The sequence below is a fragment of the Diaporthe citri genome, assembly GCF_014595645.1.
Source record: "Diaporthe citri strain NFHF-8-4 chromosome Unknown scaffold_15, whole genome shotgun sequence".
In the NCBI taxonomy this organism is placed as follows: Eukaryota; Fungi; Ascomycota; class Sordariomycetes; order Diaporthales; family Diaporthaceae; genus Diaporthe; species Diaporthe citri.
Genome location: NW_025064860.1, coordinates 141,706 through 161,446, shown reverse-complemented (window position 1 = coordinate 161,446; position 19,741 = coordinate 141,706). Strand labels below are relative to the sequence as shown.

The 19,741-nt window shown below is 54.3% G+C and overlaps 5 protein-coding genes across 5 annotated transcripts; 4 read left to right on the top strand and 1 right to left on the bottom strand.

Moving 5' to 3' along the window:
- Positions 1–1,074: 1,074 nt before the first annotated feature.
- Positions 1,075–3,577, top strand: INS49_005139 (uncharacterized protein; the record flags this gene model as incomplete). Its single annotated transcript, XM_043165926.1, has 5 exons — positions 1,075–1,192; positions 1,258–1,854; positions 1,907–2,623; positions 2,769–2,988; positions 3,172–3,577. The coding sequence occupies 5 exons, from the start codon at positions 1,075–1,077 to the stop codon at positions 3,575–3,577; spliced, it is 2,058 nt and encodes a 685-aa protein (XP_043017403.1).
- An 884-nt stretch (positions 3,578–4,461) lies between these two features.
- Positions 4,462–8,810, top strand: INS49_005138 (uncharacterized protein; the record flags this gene model as incomplete). Its single annotated transcript, XM_043165925.1, has 6 exons — positions 4,462–4,476; positions 4,814–4,914; positions 4,982–5,086; positions 5,143–5,193; positions 5,242–6,510; positions 6,560–8,810. 6 exons carry the CDS (start codon positions 4,462–4,464, stop codon positions 8,808–8,810), a joined length of 3,792 nt encoding a protein of 1,263 aa, XP_043017402.1.
- A 585-nt stretch (positions 8,811–9,395) lies between these two features.
- Positions 9,396–11,321, bottom strand: INS49_005137 (uncharacterized protein; the record flags this gene model as incomplete). Its single annotated transcript, XM_043165924.1, has 1 exon — positions 9,396–11,321. The coding sequence occupies one exon, from the start codon at positions 11,319–11,321 to the stop codon at positions 9,396–9,398; it is 1,926 nt and encodes a 641-aa protein (XP_043017401.1).
- Positions 11,322–11,403: 82 nt separating this feature from the next.
- INS49_005136 (uncharacterized protein) lies at positions 11,404–12,552 on the top strand (the record flags this gene model as incomplete). The annotated part of the gene is made up of 4 exons (XM_043165923.1): positions 11,404–11,414; positions 11,801–11,958; positions 12,017–12,266; positions 12,351–12,552. 4 exons carry the CDS (start codon positions 11,404–11,406, stop codon positions 12,550–12,552), a joined length of 621 nt encoding a protein of 206 aa, XP_043017400.1.
- A 2,108-nt stretch (positions 12,553–14,660) lies between these two features.
- INS49_005135 (uncharacterized protein) lies at positions 14,661–16,751 on the top strand (the record flags this gene model as incomplete). The annotated part of the gene is made up of 2 exons (XM_043165922.1): positions 14,661–14,857; positions 14,963–16,751. 2 exons carry the CDS (start codon positions 14,661–14,663, stop codon positions 16,749–16,751), a joined length of 1,986 nt encoding a protein of 661 aa, XP_043017399.1.
- Between the last annotated feature and the right edge of the window lie 2,990 nt (positions 16,752–19,741).

The window sequence follows — 19,741 nt, the reverse complement described above, 5'->3', positions numbered from 1 at the left end:
GCGGCGTACAAGGCTGGCCTTGGCCAACCTACCCAAAACGGCAGCCACGCACTCCACCTCATTTGCAACCGTTTCTTCACAAGGCGAGGCTCCAGGGGCCCATCCGCGGGCTCAACATCTGTGCAACACAATGTTGATAGTACCCTGCCTATCATCACCCTCAATACCAAAGGCCGCCTTTCGGCTGAGCGAGCCAATTCAGCTCACATTCTGCTCTTTGGAAAGAGGCCAATGTGCACAAGCCGCAAGCACCCAAAGAGCTTCGTTTGGAAATCTGATTGCAACTGGCAATGGAAGCAACCACCACGTGGCTTCGGACCGATGGAGGCCAACATTCTTCAACGCCATCAGTCATTTTCATGCCAGCGACACCATGGTCCGCTATCTGATGTCCGGTCCAGGTCAGAGTGTATAATAGGAGCTACTGGTTGTCTAGGGCAGCAAAGTGTCGTGTGCCAGGCCAGGTGGCCTATCTCGGACCTCTACAGCTGTCTAAGCAGATTGCCTGCCTCCTCGCCAGCTCGGCTCGCCTTGAATAATCAGCCTTACCAAGGAGGTATGAGAAGGTATGCTAAGTTGCCATTGCTGAGTTCAACGGCAGTCACTACTCGAGACCCTGGTCCGGCACTCATCACCTAGGCTTCTATTGTGCTGGGCACACGTGCTGCAGCCCGAACGATCGGTCGTGGGTGCATTTCCTGCAGATCCGTATCGCCGTCCCCGGGCCGGAACTGGAATCCAATGATTCCTGCACGTTTTCCCGTCGGCCTCGTCCTTTTGCAGCTTATCGCGCCCCTCACGCATCTCACTCAACAACTTTCATTGGACATCAGAACATCTTCTTGTGTTCCCAGTCAGCTTGTGGCTTGACGATTAAATATCCACGAGAATGCAGCATAATGCATTGCCAAGATACTTATGCCAGGCTGCCCTCGAGCTCTCTGGAAACCTGTGCCATTCGTTTTACCCGCTGACTGTGGTCTGCAGCCTGTAGCACCTCGAAGTGGTCCTGGACTGAAGTAGTCTGCCTGCACACCAAAGCTGAACCGCCCTTCGGCTACGCCTTTGTCCAGTATGCGGCCACAATATCCGCTTCTCGCCGTCGTGGCTGCCACCGAGGCCACTATCCCAGGAGAAGCGTATTATGTAGTCCCTACTGCATTCCCTACGTCGGTGTATTCGTCCTACTACGGTAAGAGTATTCTGCCAGTGTCTCCGGTACGTGGCCCAACAATATAAGTCCTGACAGTGAGAAAGTCCAACCAGGGCCAACACAGGAGCCTCAGCCAGCCATATACGATCCTGTTTTAAACATCACATTTCCGCTGAATCTCACGGACCCATCAACTATACCGACGGAAGACCTGGACCCTGTCCTCTATCCTGTGGCTGCTGCCAATCTCTCGGAAACCGCCAGCGCTGCTATTATATCGGCAGCTGTAGCCGAGATCCTTGACATCATCTCAGCCAACAATAGCGGGTTGGCCGGCAATTGTTCTAAATGTGTAGCAGCACTATCGGTTGCGAAGCTGGCGGCAAGTCTGGCTCCCGCAAGTGTCCCGGACGCCATGGTCGCTCTCTGCCAGGCCACTGGATTCGGCTCCAACTCATCGTGCAAGACCACTTACAAAGCGGGCAGCTTTGGGGCTGTGTGGACGCAGGTGTTGGTAAAAGCTGATGTTGCGGGCCTGGACGGGCAGTACATCTGCTCTTCGTTGAGCACGAAGTTCTGCAGTACGCCACCGGTGATTCCTGTCAAGGCCAAATTCCCGAAGGAGCGGCCGGTTGACACAAGCGTGCCTATGAGGAGCGGGAAGAGGGCAAAGGTCTTCCATTTGTCGGACATGCACTTAGGTGAGCAATGAGCTTCTGCAGAGAAGGGAACTCGACTGACTCCTACATCTAGATCCGCGATACCAGGTTGGTACAGAAGGGAACTGTACTAACAGGCCTTGTTGTCGGCCTAGCAGTCCTCAATCGAATGGAAGTATGCCAGCTGTCGAGCTTTCGGCTCCTCTTTATGGTTGGTATGACTGTGACTCGCCGTACTACCTGGCACTTGCAGCCCTACAGTCCATAGGACCTTTGACGGGAACATCTCGAGATAACCCCCCTGCAATGACTTTTTACACTGGAGATATGGTCACTCACGCGCCTTCCCAAGCCCAGCTGTCGAAAGCCTTTGTCGAAAACGTCGAGGATGCTCTCCTCCAGATGTTTAAAGCGTACATTGGGGGACCCGTTTACACTGCCTTGGGCAACCATGACAGCAGCCCGGAGAACAACGATGCCCCTCACAAAATTGACAATGACGGACCGCTGGGCAAGCAATTTTCATGGAACTATGACCACATCTCACAACTGTGGGAGCATTATGGCTGGATCAATAGCAGTACTCAGGCTGAGGCTGCTTTGCATTATGGAGCATACGCGGTTACTCACCCACTTGGGGTTAGAATAATCACCCTCAACAGCGATTTCTACTACCAGGGCAACTACTACGCTTTCCTGCATGTTGCAGATCCTGACTACTCCGGGATATTCACCTTCCTCATCGATGAGTTACAGAAGGCTGAAGATGCTGGCCAGCGAGCCTACATCATCAGCCACGTCCTGACCGGCTGTAAGTACTCACAGGAGGCTATCTGTGTTCTGGGTAGTCTAGAGGGTGCAGTGCACGAGAAATCGTGAGCCCGTACCTCAGCGACCATGTTCAACGTCTTTCTTTCCATTGATAAAAACCAAAATCTTTACTCACAATGTTCCAGGGGACGGAACAAATCCCACGCCAGGCGGGGCTGATTACTTCTATCAGATAGTCGAGCGATACTCTCCCCACGTGATTGCCGGAGTATTCTTTGGCCACACCCATGAAGACCAAGCTTTCATCTATTACAGCAACAACGGCACAACGCAGTCTGCTGAGAATGCCATTGCCAACGCCTGGGTCGGCCCCTCACTCACCCCACTTACACATATTAACTCTGGGTAAGTGATTTACTGTCCTATATCACACATTGGGGCCTGCTCCTGGGAAGCGAATGGAAAGACGGTATTGTGGGGCGGGCGGGGGGACAGGTCTTTTGTGTGGCATATGGCACAAGCTGCGACGCGGCTCTGGTTTTGGCCTTGACTTCTATAAGAGAAACTAACCGATCCGGCGGAGTACAGATACAGGATGTACGAGATAGATACCGGCTCCTTCGAGGTCATGGACGCGTACACATTCTACTCGGATGTCTCCAAGTTCTCTTCGCTCGAAGGGTCCGGGCCAACCTGGGAGTTTGAGTACTCTACCCGCGACGCGTACGGGGCAGCGGCGGGCTGGGCGGATAGTGAGCCCTTGAATGCAACATTTTGGCATCGGGTCACCGAGGCGATGGAGAAGGACAGAAGCCTGGTGTCGCTGCAGAATACTTACCAGGGAAAAAGTAGTGTTATGAGCCCCAACTGCACCAGCCAAGCATGCGCCGAGGCAAGGATCTGCTACATGAGAAGCGGAAGCGTTGGACTGGGGAGGCAGTGTCCTCAGGGATTTGGCAGCGTTCAGAGCCCGTTTACTGGTGAGGACTTCTAGAATAGACAGATCCGGACTGAGACGTGAGGTGCTGAGACTATACGAGCGGGGAAAATATGAAGGGCGTACTCGATGCCCAGAAGTGAAGGACGGAAAGTGGACAATACAACAGACAGCAGTGATATTGTTACTATTCTCGTGGATCTTAGGAGCAAGATCGTTTGTGATGTTGGTCAGTCCTGTGCCGAACCAACCAGGTCCAACCTAGGCTATAATTAGAAATTCTCACCTGTTTTGTCATCGAAGATGTCGCCAACAGACAATCGTTCGACATGTACAGATCTGTGTCCTTGAAAGATAGCTCCTCGCTTTCCGGGTGCAGGATGAGACGGTAGTCCCGCATTGTTGACATTGGAAACCCCAGAGGCCATGGGCTCCTGGCTGAAACGTTTGCGCTCTGGAGCTCGTGAATTGGAAGGTTACCAGAGGTGGGAGTTGCTAGGATTTGATGATGCTATCCGTGTACCTATGTACCTACTTATCCTAGGCTCCTATAGGTACGCAGATGGATGATGTGAGAAACCTTGGACGGAGGAGTGCATACTCTAACTCCGCAACTCCCCTCTCCAAGAACGCTGATGCTGCTGTAGCTGTAGACTGACACCTGCAACCGGCCTTTCTCCTGTGCTGGTGCACAATAAATGTGACCACCTTGGGTTTCCCCTTTGTTCTTGCAGAGTCCTCGACCGCATGATGAGATGACGCCGCCTCCGCCTTTCACGGTACACAGCTTCAGCCGTCCTTGTGAGCTGTACAGTGGATGACTGCTGAAATCCGGGTGCCTGTGGTGAGCTTCAAACCATTTGGGCCGGGACCCCCGACCCGAGGGAACCTAGTAGTCCACTGATCGGTGAAAAGACCCAGACGCTCCGCTGTGCAGCAAGATGGGCTGGGAGATGGTGAGTTGACCGTTTCCTACAGGACATTGTTTACGGTCATGCCCGTTTGCTTCTTTCTTACTTGCACCTTCCGTACCCTTCCCTGCCGCTAGTGCCTGTGGTTGTTAGCTGTGGGTTGACATCAGTCCTGGGTGCTCAGCTGCCCAGGTACTTTCCCAAGGCAAGTGGGGCCACCCGGACAGGGATGGTGGGTGCAGGTGCGCAACTTGAGACCGATCTCAACGTCAAAAAGTCTCCCCAGACGACGCAGGTGCAGTCGACTGCCCATTTGGTTGGCCGTCTTTGTTTCCGGTCTGTTTGTCTGCTACACTCACTAATCCCTTCTTGTACCCTCAAGAAATCCCTGCGGCTATCTCAACTCTTTGTACAGGCCGGCGACTCGGCCGTGCGACCGAATAAGACGGGCAAGACGGATCACGTCGTGGAGGCAGGTCTTGCGTGAGTCTTGACGCTTTTGCACCTGTGCGCTTTGGAGGCAGAGGAGCCTGACCCGTATCCGGCACAGAGAAGAGCCTCGAGCGACCCGAGTCAACAGAAGAGGCACTGGTTGCGGCGAACCCGCTACCACGGCGGCGGATGGTCCTACTGCTGCGGCGAAGATCCCTCCATGGTAGCTTGGAAGACCTATCACGGCGTATCATGGAGCCGGAGCTGAGCTTATGACAGGAATCCGATCGAGAGGTACTGGTCTGACAAGAACTCCTTCCCCGACTATGGGTAAGTCTTTGGCGATCATCTCATGGCTCCGTTGCTGAAGATCACCAGGAAACCAGGAGACGCAAACATGAATGACCGCCTCAAGAAACTCAGCCAAAGCTTCGCCTTCGGAAACTGGCTCAACGGCCCAATTCCTCAGCCAGAAGCGCCCGCTAAGACCCAGAAACGTCTCAACGACTTCGCCCACGAGAATACCCCGAAGCGACCGCGAACCGAGGACGATACGGGCCACGACATCCGCTCCACACCTAGCAGCTCCGGACTGCCCGAGAGATCTGTCGCGGCCAGCAGCGCCCAAAGGAAAGGAGCCCACGATGCCCTGAGTCTACGATCAAGTGCCGATAGGTCCGCGAACGGCAAGGGACTCGAAGAGTATCGCAGCACAGAGCACAGGGGAGGCATTAGAAAAAGCACACGGCCGAGGAGGAGGGATAAAGCACGGCGCTCTTCCGGCGGCCTTGCAGACGGTGCCTCTGAGGCGTGCTTGCAGAAGACAAATTTGTCAGCGCGATACAAATCACGGAATAATCTTCTGTCTCTTCGAAAGCCCTCGGACGATCCTATCCAGGACGACGAAGAACTAGAGGTGACGAACGGCCCAGTAGCTCGCGCATCTGTGATCAACGGCCGGGCGAATGCGAAGACAGCAACAGGGAATGCTGTCTACACAGCCTCGAAATTCACAAGCGTCGACGAAAGCGACGACGAGCTGAGTGCAGACCAGCCGGCTCATGTCAACCCCAGGTCCCAAAGACAGACCGGGTCAGTGAGCCAAGCTACGAATGGAAGAAAGCGTCCAACCGAGATCGTAATCGACGAGGAATCGCAGATCTTACCCGCAGCCAAACGGCGGACACAATCTTCGAATCGCGCCGATATGCGTAGAACGAATTTCGCCTCTGGAGCTGCACGAGTTGGAGATGATTGTGGCGGGCTTCAAGTCATTAAGGCTGTCTGCGAACCCACTTACGTGTATCCAGCTGATGGAGGCATGCACGGAGATCTTAAGGGCGCAAGCAATAAGTCCTGTCTTCTGATCTCACGTACGGACGTGAATTCGCCTTTCGAAGCTGTCGATGCTGTGTCCAGAGAGCCAATACCCGATCTCGAATGGTTGACGCCCAAGATTTCCAAGGTCACGCAAATTTCGTGCGCCCGAAATTCAATGGTTGTCAAGATAGTGAAGTCTTCGGACACGACTGCAGTGTTGAAGACAGGGGCAGTCATGTTCTTACAATTTCGCAACGCTCACCAGGAACAATTTGTGACCCGGTGCTGCAAGATCCGTGGCATCGATGCCAGGGACAACATGGCTATGTAAGTCCCAAGGGTTCCAGATCACTAGCACATTACTGATCCGGCACAGCGGCACTCTTGTCAAGGAGATGGACCACAAGATTGAACAAATTGCAGCATACAACGAAGCGAAAGCGAAGGAAGTAGCTGACACCGATGTGCAATACTTGGAGCATAAAGAGTCCACGACCAATCGTAGCAATCCGAAATCGTCAGTCCGGTTGGCAAGGCCGGTGACATCATCTTCACAGCAAGCTGTCGATAAAAGGCCGATTCGACAGCAAATGAGGACTGATGCCTCAGCTTTGGCCGAGGGAAAAACTCAACCCAAGGTCCTTGCGCACGGAGCAACGTCTATGACACCCGAGCAAGTGAAGCAACTGCGAGAGGACTTTGGTGACGAGAGTCAGTCAGAGTATCAACCACGGCGGATTGTGCGCAATGAGGAAAAGTGGCAGACCCCTTCTCGGGCAGGCACCTCTCAGCCCGAGCTGCGGTCCCAGCGAAATCTTCGATCGGCGGGCCCCAAGCCCAAAAGCCCCTCTCCAGCGGTCGAAAGATGGACGGACAAGCATCCTAACTGGGCCGATGATTGGAAAATCGATCTCGTGTACGAACGTACAGTCGTCGGCAAAAGCGACGTGGAACGACTCGACGAGGGCCAGCTATTGAATGATGAAATCATCACGTTTTATATCAAATTCCTTCACAAGCAACTGGAGGATAGAGATGAACAGCTGGCTAAAAAGGTCTACTGCTTCAATTCTTTCTTCTGGGAGAAGCTGAAGCCAAAACGAGGGACAGTCAACTACGAAGGCGTCAAAAACTGGACAGCCAAAGTTGATCTTCTTTCGTTCGACTACATCATCGTGCCAATCAATGAGCACGCACATTGGTATGTCGCTATCATTTGCAATGCAAGGGAGCTCCTTTCATCCCAAGAGACCGCATCGGAAGCAGATGAGCCTGGCTTGGATAAGCCTCAAGATGAGGCGGAGGCCGTCCGAGAGGATGAGGTGTCAGAGGTGTCAGCCAATGACACCATGAAGAAGATCGCCGTCGATGTCAGCCACATCTCGATCGAGGACGAACCAGCCGAAACTGCGTCAAAACAGCAGGAAGACAGGAGAACGGCTGCTGCGAAGAAGACGAAAGCCCCAAAGAAAGGTAACCAACGGAAGTACGACCCTAAAGCAACAAGGGTGATTACCCTTGATTCATTAGATGGCACGCACTCGGCGGTCAGCACCGCGCTGAAGATTTATCTGCAGCACGAGATCGAGGCCAAGAAGGGGCTGCGTGTCGAGGCCCCTGCTACCATCGGAATGAGTGCACGGGATATCCCAACGCAGCCCAACTTCACGGATTGCGGTGTTTATCTCCTGGGGTACATGCGAGAATTCATGAAGGACCCGGACAGGTTTGCGACGAACATCCTGCAGCGTGAGGAGCGAACTTGGAACTTCGATGCTCCCACGTTACGGAGTGAGATCCGCGATCTCATTTTCAAGCTGCAGAAAGAATACCAGCAAGATCAGGAACGAATGAGGCGTGAGAGGGCTCAGGTCAAGCGTCAAAAGCTTAAGCAGCAGGGCCTGGCGACGACAACAGGGTTACCTTCTCGGTCTTCTGACGAGCCACCTTTTCGACAATCGCCCGCACCTCCACCAGGCTCAGCGGCAAACTCTCGTCAGGCGACACCCGTACAAGCTGAAAGGAGTTTTTCGCGGCCAGCTGTTGATCAGGATATACGACCAGCTCATGAAGAGCCTCAGGCTCATCTGCCACAGCCAACGGCCGGCGACAAATCTGTCAATATCAACAACGTTAGCATGATTGTGAATGTCGACGAGAGCATCGAGGAGACCAAAGCACACAGCCCTTCGATCACACCCGCCTCAAAGCCTGTGGATTCAATTGAGTTAGATAGCGGTGACGACGCCCCGGAGCAACCAGCAGCAAGAGGGACACCGTCTACTGGGCACACGCCTCAAAACGCAAGTACCAGGACGGCCACGCCTGGCACTGCTTATGATGATAGGAAATTTCTGCCGCCGCTATCATCATCATCGGCTAAAAGCTCACCGGGCAAGGCTGAACCTTCTAAGCGTAGTGCGAATCGTGAAGGTCTTGATGTGGTCAAGACTGCAAATTCTCACTTGGGAAGTAGATATGCTCGCAAGCTTGGCACTGCGAAAAGTAAGGTCACGAAGAGCGAAGTCATTCCGTCCTCGAGTGAAGAAGAAGCTGGAGGCAAGGAAGTCAAGAAGAAGAAGAAGAAGAAGAAGAAGAGCCCTACGATCGACCTGACCTTGGAATGAATGATGGGATCTCGGTGAGATGGGCGACCAGGACGAAGGACAAACTCGTGTACAGAGTTATTCCGAGGAACAGGCACTTGAATAGAGCCGGCTCTCATGGTAGAGACTCGTTCACGCAAACGAGCGTCCTCTGGCTCAATGGTGTGCCGGTGCTGAAACAGCGTTAGAAAATAATGAAACTCAAGTGGACCCAATCCCAAACGCATATTGCACAAATTTTCAGCTTCAGCATGCCCGTCGGTATCAGAGCTCTGCCTGAAGGAGGAGCAAAGCAGTATCTCCGGTGTGGGCATCGACCAAAAAGTGTAGGCTTGGCTCTGCGTAGATGGACCAGGTCTCTAGGACAGTCTACACAACGAAGACAGAGGACGGCTTGAGACAGCCACCAGGACTTTACACCAGCTGTGCCCTCAGAATATCCCTGGAGCATGGCTTGCATATGCCTCTTCAAACGGACATCCTCTGCAAGCAAAGTCGACTACGTAAGTCTCGTAGGCCAAATCGAACACGATGTGAAAGGAGGGATGTTTATCATGTTTGCCTCAGTTCTTTCTGAAGCCATGCCTATCATGAATGCTATGCAAATTATGACGCCGAGTCCTCGTCGGACGCATGATCAACACCATTGGTCTGGACGACCTCCTTCCGCACCCTGGGCACCTCGAACACCATGGCGCCATTCCGAGCTCCCTGCAGCTTCTTCCACCGGCCGAGGCGGTGCTCCTTGCCCAGCGCGATGACGACGCACAGCCCGTCCCTGCCGCGGTCTCCGCGCTCAAAGGTGGAGATGTCGTTGATGACGCCCTTGACGAGGCCGAGGGCAGAGTCCGGGGTGGGCGAGGCCGATTTGTCCTTTTCTTTCCGTGCGACCTCCTGCGATGATGAGTTGCCGTTGACTTTGGGCTCATCTGCGTTGCCGTTCGTGAGTGCCTGCTGAGGGAACTGGTACTGTGGATTGTGCGACAGAACGTTGCCGTCCTCGTCGGACGTGGCGCCGAGGACGCCCACGCGCTCGAGCCGCTTCTTGTCTTCGCTCAGCTTCCAAACGCGGACGTACCCGTCCCAGCTGCCTGACAGGATGATATCTGAGTATGGTATTGTCCTCAGAGCTGTGATCCACCGCGGCTGAGGAGGGGGCACCACCGCAGGGTCGGGATCTATCTCGCCCGATGACTTCTCTGGTGCCAGTGCTGGCTCGATACCATGGGCATGGGGCAGGACGAATACAGGTTTCTTCTTCTGCAAGCTCCACAGAGCTATAGAACCGTTGTCGCTGCCCGTGACGAACATGTCATCGTCGATCATGGCAATCCGGTCCATGCTTCCTTCGTGAGCATTGGAATTGGGGTCGACGTTGTTGTTCGGCATTATGTCCTTCTTCTTCTCGGAGATACCAGAACCGCCGCCGCGGAAGACCAGTTGTGTCTCCTCAACAACCTTCCACAGTCGTGCAGTCCTATCTCGCGCTCCTACACTCACGCAGCGCTCTTGAGCAAGTGCATCGATGTCCACGACGTGGTCCTGGTGGCCGAACAGTGTTTCGACGTAGGCGAGCTCGTTGAGTGACCATACCTTGACGGTCCGATCCTTGGAGCTCGAGTACAGCTGATTCGTGCCCCGGCGGAAGGCTAGGCCCGTGACAGCGTCACGATGTTGAGTGAATGCTCTTATGGGCTTCAACGTCTCGGCATCGTGGACCACCATCCTCCTGTCCGCGCCAGCTGTCACCACAAATTTCCCGTCCTGTGATGCTGCGACCTTCAGTATCGGACCGGTGTGGCCCTGGTAATTCTTGTCTTTCGCTTTCCTGGTGTCGCCTCGACTCGATGCCACCCGCTGTGGTTTCTTCTTGGGCGGCGCAGGTGGTTTCTTGGGCTTCTTTTTTGTTGTCTGCGGCCACTGGCATTGCGGCAGGTCCTGGAGCTTCCACTTCACCAGGTACATGTCTTTGGAGACCGTATAGGCGTATGGAGCACACGTGGCTATCGAGTTCACGTTCTGCGAGTTCCACCTGAAAATCGTGTGTGATGCTTGCTCGAATAGCAGCTCGCCGGCAAGTTGCCTGTAGACCTTGCCCTTTGTCTCGGCGACATCTTCTTGCATTCGCTCGGCGATAAGGTCACGGTCGATTTCTTCGGCGTCGAAGCCGTACTCGTCCTGCACTTCGCCCTTCACATTGTCAAGGTACCGCTCGGCCAATCTCAATCGCCGCTCCGCCGCTGTCTCTCCCTCAGCCTCTGACCCCGAGGTGTCACAGTCGACTCCATTGAATTCGTCCTCGTCCTCAGGAAGGTCGTCATCGTCCGAGCCGCTGCCTGATATTGACTCGTCACGCTCGACTCTCTGTTTCTTCGGCGCGGGGTTGCCTGGCCTTCTGGTTGCCTTGCCGGCCGACTTTTGCACGGGGATCGAGTTGGAAGATGTTGCTAATCTCTTTTTTGGACCGTCTGCTGCTGAAGTTTGTCTCTTCCGTTTGCTTTGGACCCCAGGGCCCGTAAAGAAAGACGACATGACTGTGGTGGTGGTGGTGGCAGCTGCAAGTCGTCGCCAGAACTATGGCTGCCTCGACCTGCCGAATAGGTAGATTTCTCCAATGCTGCTAAGGTTGTCTTGGTCAAGAAATTTTGGAAATAATTTTCTGGGCCACGGCCCCCACCAGGGACCACATCCCTGTCCAAGGTACCTAGGGACTTAGACTAGTGCTGGGACACCTCTGGTTTGCCTGCCGGCAGACAACTGCGGCCCAGGCCCCCCCAGGCAAGCGCGGGCCGCGTTCGTCTGCTCGCTACCTGGAGGGAGACCTGACGACAGGCCGGCTGGAAGCTCACGCAAGCTGCCATCCGGGGGAGCTTGATCGACCAACAACTCTCCTCCATCAACGCAATACTTTCTCCCCGTCACCCCTTGACACGCACCGACATACACAATGTGAGTCTCCGCGCATACTGTACTCAACCCGCAAGATACACGTTCTAACGACATGGTCGCAGGGAGGTTCTGCTGGGAATTACAGGCAAGGACTTCACCTTGATCGCGGCCTCCAAGGCTGCGATGCGAGGTGCCACTATTCTGAAAGCTGCCGATGACAAGACCCGACAACTGAACAAGCACACCCTGATGGCGTATTCTGGAGAAGCAGGTGATACTGGTATGATTCTCTCCAGGGAACTTCTAAAACACGCGGTCTAGCTGACCATTCTCTACAGTGCAATTTGCCGAGTACCTCCAGGCCAATGCTCAGCTCTACTCGATGCGCAACGAGACCGACCTGTCACCGTCAGCACTGGCGCACTTTGTCCGTGGCGAGCTTGCATCGAGCCTGCGGTCACGGAAGCCATACAATGTCAACCTCCTCCTCGGCGGAGTCGACCCCATCACACAGAAGCCCAGCCTGTACTGGCTGGACTACCTTGCGTCACTGGCAGAAGTGCCTTACGCTGCCCACGGCTACGCGCAGTAGGTCTATGTCTTCACCGCACGACGGCGGCCTTGGGAGGGGCGTGTGACCGTTCGTGAGCGCTGACATGGACTCTATCACAGATACTACTGCCTATCCATCCTCGACAAGCACCATCACCCCGACATCACTCTCCATCAGGGTATCAAGATCCTGAACAAGTGCACGGACGAACTGAAGAGGAGGATGCCTATCGATTTCAAGGGCATGACTGTGAAGGCAGTAACGAAGGACGGAATTATCGACATTGAATTCGATGATGACAAGGTGGTGAAGAGTGCTTAAGAGGGCGGGCAGGGGCGCATTACGGACGGGCTCGGTTCTCAAGCAAAAGAAAGTGTATTATACCATGGAATTACACAGAGGCATAGAGATAGCCAATGGAAATGATCACGATGCATGAAGCAGTGAAGGCCTTTTGAGTCAGCTCACCAGGGCCACCTGCTGCAGATGCGTGATGACGTTGTGGGGGGTGGCGAAGAAAGCCGGATGCCCTCAGCAGATGAGAGAAAGGGGCGAAAACCTTAGATTCCAAAATTTCAAAGCCTCCGAGGACGACTTGTAGGCCGAAAACCGTCGAAACAGCTAGATCGCCATGATAGAATTTCAAGAGACCTAATGGCCTTTTGGACGAACAGTGTTGAGATTGGGGTAATTGCCGTAGACCGGCCCAGGCCAGTCAGGGTCTCCAGCAGTCCAGGCATGTGAAATCATGATAGCGTGACAATGGGAGCCACAGGACACCAAGCGGCCACTGATAGATAATACCTAGTATGGCGCGTAATTGTGTGCTGCATATACATTACTGAGTGCACACACACCCTGCCAGCTTGTGTGTGTGTGTGTTGAAGTGAATGCAGACTGGAGATGCGAATGAGGTTATAGCACGAATGTCAGTTGCAGCAAGATGGGCCGGGGGCTGGGAAACCAAGGGTTGCACCTGGTCTCTCGTCACACTCGACGTTGCAGAAACGGATTTCCTTGTCTGAGGAGCGCCTGAGAAGGAGGATCGGCCCACAGCCGCGATCTGTTGCAGTGACCGTGCCTTGTTGGGGCGGCGTTTTGTTGTCAGAGCCGTGTGGTGCTGAGAAATGGATGGCTATTCCTGCCTGTCAGACTGCATACTGTATTGCGTGTGCTAGTGGGAATGGAGTGGCGTAGCAGTGGAACATGCAGGTGGTGTAGGCAATACTCAAAGGCGCTTTGTTGGTCGCTTGAATGGACTTGCAGTCGGGCGTGTCAGCCTGGCGGTGAGGTCTCGGAAGCCTAGCGTTTGCTGTGTATTTGGTATGACGAGCCGCCGGCAATCTCGTCTGCTGAAGCGTTCCCCGTTTGCCCGCCCTGGAGCCCTGTGAACAGTTATTACCAATACGCTGGGGTTTCCTGCGGCAAAATGTCAGCAAGGGTAGAGGCTCAGAGACTACGCGGTACGGATATATCCGAAGCGGATGGAACCCAGCTCCTTCAGGTCACCATACAACTACGTAAGAAAATAGACAGATGAAAGCCCCAGGATGTGAAACAGGTGTCGTAGTCAGTCGCCAGCGGACTGGCAGACAGGTGTCTGGGTGCCTTACCTGAAAACAAGACAGTGAAGAGACACACAGATCTGTCGACGGAAAGGGCATTGTGGCTTGTGCCATCAATGGATTCTTGCTAACACGATACATCTTATCGCCTACATGGGGCGAACCGCGCCAGGTATCTGCTTAGCGCCCTCTGCAAATCCAAACGGCATCGTCGAGAGCAGGGTATCCCTCCAAGGTTCTGCAGCCCGCCCGGCCCCGTCGGTGGCGCTTTCCTCTACGTACGTGACCCAGGCAGCGTCTATTAGCCAGCGCGCTAGCCAGCCAGCGGGTGCCGTTTCTGATGACTGACTGCCTTCTGCCTCCCGCCCTGGGCCCTGCCCTCTCAAAAACTTGACAATTTTTTCAGCAGCCAACACCCTTCTCTCCTATCCTCTTCCCTCCTCCCTTTTCCCCCCAACACCCACCCACCCACAAAACCTTTTTGACCACATCCCATCCTCAACTGTGTGTTCAGTTTCCTTTCCTTTTTGAAGAAGTCATTTGTTGTTTCTTCGAGAAGGCCATCCGCGAGGCTTTTCATTTCGAGCCACGCTTAATCGACAACCACACCTGTCGCGAAACGTAATAGACGAGCGAAGAGACGAGAAGATCTTCTTTTCTCTCTGCATCCTGGTTTTGCACTTTGCGACACTCATCGCCAAATAGACCCTTGTTCTTTCCATTCGTCACTCATTCCTTGATCGGAGCCACCTTTGCGTTCTCTTCTCAGGCTGAATGACATCTTGAGCAACAACCAACGACAACCTTCCAAAACATCAACCACATCAAACCGAGCCGTCAGCACACCCAACCTCGACCGAAATCATGGCTGATCAACTCAACATGGGAGGGCTCTCGCTCGGCCCCACCCCCCAGGAGCAACACCCTCCTACCAAGCGATCTTACATCCCGCCTCATATGAGAGGTAGCCAGGGTCCCGGACCCGGTCCCATGAACGGTCCTCCCGGTCCAGCTCCCGGCCCTGGACCCATCGCCGGCCTCAACAGCAGCGCCTGGGCAAAGTAAGCACTCTCCTGCCTTCCTCCCGTTCCGAGACGCTCCATCTGGCTCTTGTCAGCTTGGGTTCACTCGTGCAACCGCTCAGATACTGACTGACTCGTCAACAGCAACAACTCCTACGACAACCGTCCCCAGTGGAACGGCCCCCCTCCCCGCAACAACGGGTTCAGGGGAGGCCCTCATTCCTTCGACCCCAACGCGTATGCCGGTCCCGGTGCGCACGGCGGAGGTGGCGGAGGACAAGCTAGGGGCTCTGGGGATGGTCGTTGGCAGGATGGAAAACACGTGCCTGGCCCTGCCAACCCTCGCGTTGAGCGCGAGCTCTTCGGTACCCAAGATGATCCGTCCAAGCAGCACACCGGTATCAACTTTGAGAAGTACGACGACATCCCCGTCGAGGCTTCGGGTCAGGATGTTCCTGAGCCTGTCCTTACCTTCTCCAACCCTCCTCTGGACGACCACTTGATCTCGAACATCGCGCTTGCTCGATACACCAACCCAACTCCAGTGCAGAAGTACTCCATCCCCATCGTCATGGGCGGCCGTGACCTGATGGCTTGCGCTCAGACTGGTTCGGGAAAGACTGGTGGTTTCCTCTTCCCCATCCTCTCTCAGGCCTACAAGAGCGGCCCATCTGCCAACCCTGTCGGTCAGGGTGGCTTTGGTCGTCAACGCAAGGCCTACCCCACATCTCTCATTCTCGCACCCACCCGTGAGCTGGTCTCTCAAATCTACGATGAGGCGAGGAAGTTTGCCTATCGTTCCTGGGTGCGACCTTGCGTCGTCTATGGTGGAGCCGACATTGGTTCTCAGCTTCGCCAGATCGAGCGTGGATGCGATCTCTTGGTGGCTACTCCCGGACGTCTGGTCGACCTCATAGAGCGTGGTCGCATCTCCCTGCAGAACATCAAGTACCTCGTTCTTGACGAGGCTGACCGCATGCTTGACATGGGTTTCGAGCCTCAGATTCGACGAATCGTGGAGGGTGAGGACATGCCCGGTGTGCAGAACCGCCAGACCCTCATGTTCTCCGCCACCTTCCCCCGCGATATTCAGATGCTTGCCCGCGACTTCCTCAAGGACTACGTCTTCCTCTCCGTTGGTCGTGTCGGTTCCACCTCTGAGAACATCACCCAGAAGGTTGAGTACGTTGAGGACATCGACAAGCGCTCCGTCCTGCTTGATATCCTCCACACCCACGGTGCCGGCCTGACTCTGATCTTCGTCGAGACCAAGCGCATGGCGGATTCTCTGTCTGACTTCCTCATCAACCAGAGCTTCCCAGCCACGTCGATCCACGGCGACCGCACCCAGCGTGAGCGTGAGCGTGCGCTTGACATGTTCCGCAACGGCCGTTGCCCCATTCTTGTTGCAACTGCTGTCGCTGCCCGTGGTCTCGATATCCCCAACGTCACGCACGTTGTGAACTATGATCTGCCCACCGACATTGACGACTATGTGCACCGTATCGGTCGTACCGGCCGTGCTGGTAACACAGGTATCTCCACTGCCTTCTTCAACCGCGGCAATAGGGGCGTCGTGCGAGACCTGATCGAGCTCCTCAAGGAGGCCAACCAGGAGGTTCCGGGCTTCCTAGAGACCATTGCTCGTGAGTCGTCGTTTGGTGGCGGCGGTCGTGGCCGTGGCGGCGGCGGTCGTGGTCGTGGAGGAGGTGGTGCCAACCGTGATTTCCGCAAGTTCGGAGGCGGTGGCTTCGGCGGCGGCGGCGGCGGTGGTGGTGGCTTCGGTGGCCCACCTCCCAACAGCGGCTACGGTGGTGGCTATGGCGGACCCCCTCCCGCCCCCAGCTACGGCGGCGGTGGCTACGGCGGCGGTGGCTACGGCGGCGGCTACGGCAACCCCGGTGGTCCGGGTGGCCAGTCGTCCTGGTGGTAAACATCACCTCCCCAACCAAGGGACCACGTTTTCTTACGGCATGTTTTCTTTTCCACTCGACACTTCTTCTCAGGCATCTTTGATTTCAGTACATACGATCATTCGCCTGGCGACCTTGTTCATCTTCACTTTCCGGAACAAACACGCGCGTAACGACCGAGTTGACTCGGATATTATCCCGGGTCTTTCTAGAGTTGGCATGCTCAGGTCCTCACATCAGTCTCAGTCATCAGAGCGCTTGCATTGGTTTTATGCACGGCTCTGGAACCCTTCTTGATACCCTTTAGATGAGGGCTCTTCCGGAAAGCCAGGAACGCATACTGCAGAAGGGCCCCGAGGCGTGCAGTTACGAGCGCATCATCTATCTGGGGGGAGACTACCCTGGATCTGATCGAAGCATTACGACGGTCATGTTTTTACGCGCTCCATACCAAAAAGGAATTTGGCCTGATAGATGGATGACGGTGGCTCGGCACCGCGCTTTGTTGTTTTTTTGCTTTTACACTGGACGCAACAGGAACCAATAGACAAAAGTGGATTTCTCGGATCTTTCTGGTCGGGACGCGCGACAACGACGTCTACGGCGAGCACGGGAAACTATGATAGACAAGATAGACAGGTTAATCAGGGTCACGAACAGCTGGAAGAGGCCCAATACTTCCATCACACAAGAGCGAGCGAGGCTTTTCTCTTTTCAAGTTCCACTCGCGGAATGGCGGAAAAGGAAGAGACGGGGCTTGGCTGGCTCTGCGAGCTTTCATGTTTGGCACGCACAGGAAGGAAGATGCACGGAAGGCTTTTACTGTTCCTCAGGCGGAGGAAAGACTACGCGCCGGCCGGGTCCTTTGCAGGGAGTGATACTGGTCTCCCCATGATGGATTTGACTCCCAACGAGGGAGCGTGGCAGAGGAACGTTCTATGACAGAGTTTCCCCACAGTAGACAGATTGTCAGTCCGGTTCTGGTGGGCTGAGATCTCCAGAAAAAAAAAATCGGCTTTTGCAATTACTTTTTGATCCCCACGTTGATGTGAACTATGATGCATTACCAGGGCACTGTTCTATAATTGGTATCTCAGCGTTCGTGAGTAGGTGCCCAGGACACTTGTAGCATTTGACTACCGAGGTTCCGAAGTGGTGTTCTAACTTCGAATTGTGTGCCATCCTACTCAATTGAAGTGTTGCTGCTCTAATGCTGAGACACTTTGTGACCACACAAACGACCTGTTCTCTACAAGCTTGGGATTTGGGGTGGCCTGCCCGGGGAAGTTGTCCCCGAAGGATTAGTCTACGAAAGCACAGGTGACAGTAATCACATTCCAAGTCCCTAATAATTCAAATTGCCGTTGAGCCTAAAATTGCTTGATATTCCAGGGTCCTGGCTTTGCCTGGAAACATTGACAGACCGTACGCCCTAATGCGAGCACAAGGTTTGCAGAAATGGTTAAAAGTCAGTCGCGCGATTTCTCTGACCGCCTTTGCGTTCTTGTATGTGACGTAGATTTTGTTTCAATTCAGCCATTAATCAAGTCGGGCAAGGTCGTCTGGAGTCTTGGCTGGTGATTAGTTAAATGTCATTCCCTCGACTACCCATCCATACTACGAGGCAGATACTGAGTCTGAGCCAGACGGAGTAATACATGCCTGGGAACCCGTCAGCCCTGGTGCTGTCAACCCTCAAGGCGCAATGGAACCCACACCAATGGAGGATCTAGTTTGTTCTGCGGGTTCTTACCTTGTAACATTTCATGCGCTTCTCGTCCCACCACAGTGTGATGCTTACGGCCTAATGAAGTCAACATGTCGACGGGAAAAGATCAGGCACCACACAAGACATGCGAGAGGCCATGAACAGGCAAGATTTGGTTGAGAACGAAATTCAGGTCTGGTCATGTTGCAGAACTGTCAATGGGAGTAGGCTTTGCCGTCCATGCCCGGCGTGGTCTGTACATTTGTCCAGTGCATGACAAGGCGTCAAAGTATTAGTGCCGATGACCAATACCAATGATCCGGAGCAGAGAAGGGGGCATGTACCTGTGCCGTGATAAAACCTCCTCAAGCGTTCCAATGGTCATCACAGCTCGTAGGAAAGTGCGGCTGGCCAGCCAGTCACAACTGTGATAGCGGGCTGGCCTTCGACTACAGGCTCGCTTACTCTGCCTCGACTGAACGAGACACGGCTGTGACCAACACGGTAACTCCTTTGCTGCAACACTCCATACCCGGGACGAGCAATGCAGTATAAATAGGTTGTCGACCGCGGCGGCTTCACCGTGCTACCGAGACGTCAACGCAAAACACGGCTCCAGCCTTGCAAATGTAAAATGCAAGGCCACAGCTGAGATGGAATGTGCCCTTGCACCGCCGACCTCGCCGACAAACTCACCGTTCTTCTTCGGGCAGAATTTCCGCTGCAGTTCAAAGCATCGCCGACTCAGTGTATCAAGGAGGCGAGGCCGCAAAGAGGCTTCACGGGGCCCTCTCGAACTGCCCGAGACGCTCAACAGCTTGGGAGATGCCTGTATGTCACCGCAGGGTCTTTCGAACGATGCTCGTATCTAGCGTGCGCAATGATGAGTTGTTCCATGAGAAGATTATGCCGCGACTCATTAGACCAGGGGTGATCGAGGTGCCATATTCGGAGAAGGATAGCATCACCATCAGACGTTTTACCTAAGAGAGAATCTGGAGCGTTTGATTGGGACCAAGGACAGCTTTATCTAGAGTCTTGCCCCTGAGGCGGAAATTGCTACATATCCTCGACGGGCTGTATGATTCTATTTGCATTCATCTTCTCGCGTTCTCCGTTTCCCTTTATTTTTTTTTATTTTTTTTAATAAAAAAAATCAGTTTCTTTTCCTTCTCTTTGCCTCTTGAAGAGCGGATGGTTGAATCACTCTCACCTCGTACTTCGTTTCTTCTTTGTCGTTTTCGACGCCACTAGTTCTCAATAATACCAGCCTGGAGATCCTCGTGTTGTGTCCCATGCAAA